Below are 5,842 nucleotides of genomic sequence, written 5' to 3' on the forward strand. Positions count from 1 at the left end.
TGCATAGTCTCTAGCATTATTTAGGAAGCAATTTTTACAAAAGGGTGAAAGACATGTTCTTTGAATTACAAGATCTGCTAGAAACTTTGTAATATCAAAGATAAAATGTTATTTTCATGCTATAAATGTGAAACATTCATTTTTTTTTAATTTTATATAACAAAGTCCAATTAAATGAAAACAAACATTTATACACAATATTTGGGAATTTGGGCGTCGTTCTTTCCAAACTACTTCCTGCTGATAAGGAGCGCTGTCTTGGGGGATTCGAAGAAGATTCAGATATCCTAGCTGTAGTCTGTAGGGCTGTTTTGTCCAGCTGTTTGGAATGTAGGATCAGCTTATACTCTGTTTCAGGCGGTCTGGCATGATCAAACCACATTAGTCTGGAAGGAATCCACATCTTTTCATTTTCTGTGGAAACAAAAATAGAAATCCTTTTCCCCAGTAACTTGTTCTTCAACTTAAATTTTGGAGTCAAAGCGTTTTTTTTTTTTTTTTTTTAATTTATTATTTTACATGTCGATCCCAGTTCCCTCTCCCTCCCTCCCTCCCTCCCTCCCTCCCCTCCAGCCCTCCCTCCCTCTTTCCTTCCCTCCCTTTTGCCCTCTCTGCCCTCTCACATGCACTCTAAACACCCTCCCCTCCCAACCCCCCACCACAATACCATATGTAGGGGAATGCCATCCAGTTGGGGTCATGTAGATCTGACAAGTCCTGTGAGGTAGGGACTAGGGCTTCTCTCCTATCTCTAGAATAAGGCAGTTATCCCTCCATGGGGCATATGTTTGCAAAGTCCTTTTGTGCACCAGGGATACATCCTGGCTCCACTGTCTGAGGTCTCTTAGACTGCTCAGACCTTCTGGCTGAGACCCATATTCAGGGGGGTCTGAGTCAGTCCCCTGTTGGCTTCCCAGCTATCAGTCTAGTGGCCCTTAGCTCCTCCTTGTTCAGGTAAGCTGTCTCTATGTACTTCTACCGCATGGTCTTGTCCTCTCCATCTGCTTCTGGGTTCTGGTTCGACTCAGTGTTTATGTATGGGTGTTTGCTCCTGTTTTCAACAGGCATTAGTTGAGGACTCCATGGAGATGTTAGTTATTGATCTCACTCTCCGGGAAGGGCATTTATGATAGCCTTTCCACGGGAGCTGAGATTGTTAGTTGGGAGCAGTCTTGTAGTTCCCTCGACCTTTCTTTGTGTTCAACTTTATCTTCAAACCAATATTGGCTCCCTCTTTTATGTCTCTCTCTCTGTCTCTGTCTCTCTGTCTCTGTCTCTCTCTCTCTCTCTCTCTCTCTTTCCTATTTTCCATTCCTAACCAGGCTCAATCCTCCTGGTCGCACATGCCTTCCTCTCCTCCCCCTCATTTTCTCCTACTTCTCTCTCCATTAGCTGTCCTCCCCCACTTTACCTGAGGTCTGGGGGACTTGTCCCTTCCCAGTTCTGTGAGGGACTTTATATGAATCTCTTAGAATACAACTTGTATCCTAGTTCCTCTGGTGATGTGAATTATAGGCTGGTGATCATTTGATCTAGTTCTAAAATCCATATATGAGTGAGTACATACTGTGTTTCTCTTTTTGTGACTGGGTTACCTCATTCAGGATGGTTTCTTCAAGTGGCATCCACTTGCCTGCGAATTTCAAGATACCATTATTTTTTTCTGCAGAGTAGTATTCCATTGTGTAGATGTGCCACATCTTCATTAACCATTCTTCAATTGAGGGGCATCTAGGTTGCTTCCAGGTTCTTGCTATTACAAATAGTGCTGCTATGAACATAGTTGAACAGATGTCTTTGTTGCATTGATGTGAATCCTTTGGGTATATGCCTAAGAGGGGGATTGCTGGGTCCTGTGGTAAACTAATTCCCATTTTCCTGAGGAACCTCCATACTGATCTCCAAAATGGCTGTATGAGTTTGCACTCCCACCAGCAGTGGAGGAGTGTTCTACTTTCTCCACATCCTCTCCAACATAAGTCATCACTGGTGTTTCTAATTTTAGCCATTCTGGCAGGGGTAAGATGGTATCTCAAAGTGAAACATTCATTTTTGTAAAGCAAATGTTATCTCTATGGAGACATAAAAAATCTTCAGGCTTTCACACAGTCTTTTCTGGAAAATTAATGTTAATGTCAAATCTATCTCCTTCTATGTACCAATTAATTTCAGATCTTTTAGTTTAGGGTTCTTCTATGTACAGTGATTAAGCATCATTTTGGACACATTTCAGTAATATTATATATGCTACTGAGATACACTGGTATAAGATGTCACGACTAGAAATATGGAAGTGTAATGCCATTTACTAACCAAAGATTGGCTACAGAACTCTCTCTCTCTCTCTGAAAAATACCTGGAGTTCGTTCTGTTCCAGCTCATCTGACTATGCTCTCAAGTTAGAAAGAAACATTGCTAAAAGTCAACCAAATCATTCTCAATCCCTAATCAAAAGCCCTCTGGGGACTCAAATGCTATATTTGATACTAAAGTAAATCAGAATTATAATCATACACATGTCCAGCAATTTTGAATATATGAACATGTTAAGGGGAGTGGTACACCATTCTTCCTAGACCTTGCTCTTACAGCTCTGTGAACAAAAATCCCTTCTTAGTCTTCTGCTCTGAAGATAAATGTGTACTTTAATGTATTCATCTTTAGTTAATTTTCCATCAAAATGTATAGATGTGTTGTTTAAAAGCTATCTATCTCATCCCAGAGAGTTTATGGAAGTGTCTGGATTTAAGCCATACAGTGGTTGGTTTAATGCCTGGGTATCAAGGATGGCCTGGGGTGAAACATGGAGTACCTAATTTGTAGAATTCATGGGGGGTGGAATATTAGGGCCTGATATATGGGAACTATGTTTCTTGATTATACATAGCCTGTTGTGTTGGGTTGTGGAGCTGACACTTTGATAGTCTCTGCCCATGCCAGGAGATTTAATTTACAAATAACTATCATGGAAACTAGATGTAAGGGAGACTTAAAAACATTAAGTGAATAGGTACACCCAAAGATTCCACACTTATCATATGTTTATCTTTAAAAAAAAAATGTTTGTAACCAAAGTCATTGGATTTGCTGATCCATCAAGATACATTGTATTGACTAAAATAAACATTCTAGAGTATGGCACATTACTGAACAGACTATGACATTCACCTTAGGTGATAAATTAGAAGTTTTCTTCAAATAAAGCCAAAACCTGAGAGAAAAGTGAAGGAAACACAAGATGTCACCTATCTGACAACTCTTGAACCTCTGCTTCCTGGATTGACATGGGTACAAAAGGCTACTTCAAGACAGACAGCATAAATTCAACCATCCTCATTAAGAATTGAGAGCCTTGATAGCCTTCTAAGGCTTGGAAAAGCACTGCCATCTCCTCAGAGCCAAAGAGAAATCTGACTTCTTAGAAATTGAGTGAGTCCCTGTTTAATTAAATACATTAATGTTTTTATCTGAACCAGCAAGATAATTTTTAAGCTTATAATGATTATGATAATTATATGTATGTACATGATGAGAGGTCACCCATGGCACAGAACACATGCGGAGGTCGACAATTTTGTGGTGTCTCTGTTTCCACTTTTATTTGAATCTGGGAATCACACTCAGGTTGCCAGGTTTGCAAGAAAAGTACCTTTATCCACTGGGTCATCTCCTGACCTTGCTAGGCTAGGTTTTGCACCCATGTTTTAGTTTTGTGGATTTGTGTGCTAAATTTAACATATAAAGCTGAAAAAAAGTCTTTTAACAAGCATATTCATGGATTGTATAGACCATACCCATAAATCCTATTTGTCTATTTCCTTTATAGTTTCAATTTGCAGCACCCTTAGAACACAACAGGGAAAATATTAAATCCTGAAAAATATACAGTATTTTGTGACTTTAAAAAATTGAGATTAATATAATGCAACAGAAAACTTTCCATGGTAAAACATTGTTAAAGTATTTTCAGATTTTTCTGCTTCATATTTTTTACAACACAAACTTATTTATATTGGAGGATTTGAAGAACAATTTCTTGAAAAATAAAGTTATGTTTGTAAAAATGTCATATATGCCCAACTCTAATATTATAAAAATACAGGATTATGAAGATACTGCTCAAAATGTAAAAAGTAGTTATTTCTCAATGTTATGTTATTGTTTCCTCATTCTTTCTAGACCCTTGAATGGCCTTTGTGAGCATGTAATAACTTTTGAAATAATGCATCTTGTTAGAAAAATGTTAACACAGTGCATAAAAGGGGAAAGGAGAAAGTAACGTAACTCAAAATCTGATCTAAGTTTTGAGTTTCAACAGGGTCCAGCATGTTGGCTGTTCATTTGCCTACAAATCTTCTCTTCAGATTTTTTATTGCCTCCTTCACATCTTTGTTTCTGAGGCTATAGATTAAAGGATTCATTAAGGGAGTCATCACCCCATAGAACATGGATATAAGTTTGTCTGTAGCATCCAAGTCATCCACATTGAGTGTGTCTTTCGACTTGGGTTTCATGTACATGAAGAGGATGGTCCCATAGAATATTATCACCACAGTAAAATGGGCTGAGCAGGTAGAAAAGGCTTTGCTTCTCCCCTCAGCAGAGTGAATTTTGAGAATGCTAGAAATGATTAATGAGTATGAGAAGACAATGAGGAGCAGTGGCATCAAAGTGAACAAAATTGTGGCCACAACCATGATGAATTCATTGCCTGAGATGTCAGTACAAGCCATCTTCATGACAGCCAAGATTTCACAGAGAAAATGATTGATGACATTTCCACAGAAAGGCAGTCGCATCACAAACGCAGTCTGTACTGCAGAGTTGGCAACCCCTGAAAACCAAGATCCAGTTGCCATGGTCACATAGGAACTCTTGTTCATGATAATAGGGTACCTCAAAGGGTTGCAGATAGCCACATAGCGATCAAAAGCCATCATCCCCAGGAGCACACACTCTGTTGTCCCCATGGCTAAACCAAGAAACATCTGAACTGCACAGCCAAGGAAGGAAATGGTCTTTCTTTCTGAGAGAAAGCTTACCAGGGTGAAGGGAATGGAGGAGGTAGTGAAGCAGATGTCCAAGAATGACAGGTTCCCCAGGAAGAAGTACATTGGGGTGTGAAGGTTAGAATCAAAAATGCTGATTATAATAAGGGTACCATTGCCCACAAGGATGGCTGCATACATCATTAAGATGAGCACAAAAAAAAGATGTTCAAGCCTTGGGTAACCAGAAAGCCCACTCAGAAAAAATTCCTCTGTAAGAGTCTGGTTTTCCCATTCCATTGTACTGTCTCCCTTTTACCTGTGAGAATTCAAACAAAATGTAAATGGCATATGTTATGAGCGGTTTTTCCCTGTTGGTCTGGTCCCACCATCACGCCAGCCCCAAATAACACACAGAGACGCAGTATTAAATACAAAGCTGTTAGCCTGTTACTAGCACTTCTTATTGGCTAGCTCTGTCTTAAATATTAACCCATTTTTATTAATCTAAGTATTTCCACGTGGTCTTATCTTACCGGAGAGAGGGCCCGGACATCTGTTCTCTCTAGTATCTACATCTTGACTCCTCCCTACTTCTTCCTCTCTCCTCCTAGTCTCCTAGTCCTGCCTATCTAACTTTCCTATTGGCCAACAGTGCTTTATTCATTAACCAATATGAGAAACATATTTACAGAATGACATATCCCATCAGGCATATTCTATACTAAAACAGGTTCAAGTATATCAGTGAAAACTATAAATATTTATATTAAACTCAGTGAAATAGAGAAGGTGTTAAACAAGGAAATGATAGGGTGAAAGGAAAAAAATATCAAAAGAGTAAGCAATGTAGG

The 5,842-nt window shown here is 39.1% G+C and overlaps 1 protein-coding gene across 1 annotated transcript; it reads right to left on the reverse strand.

Moving 5' to 3' along the window:
* Nucleotides 1-4,337: 4,337 nt before the first annotated feature.
* Nucleotides 4,338-5,288, reverse strand: LOC127224656 (olfactory receptor 13C9). Its single transcript, XM_051187756.1, has one exon. The coding sequence runs from the start codon at nt 5,286-5,288 to the stop codon at nt 4,338-4,340; it is 951 nt and encodes a 316-aa protein (XP_051043713.1).
* Between the last annotated feature and the right edge of the window lie 554 nt (nt 5,289-5,842).

The sequence above is a fragment of the Phodopus roborovskii genome, unplaced genomic scaffold, assembly GCF_943737965.1.
Source record: "Phodopus roborovskii unplaced genomic scaffold, PHOROB, whole genome shotgun sequence".
Taxonomy (NCBI): Eukaryota; Metazoa; Chordata; class Mammalia; order Rodentia; family Cricetidae; genus Phodopus; species Phodopus roborovskii.

Coding starts and splice junctions, on each gene's coding strand:
- LOC127224656 (XM_051187756.1), bottom strand. CDS start 5,288: ATGGAATGGGAAAACCAGACTCTTACAGAGGAATTTTTTCTGAGTGGG.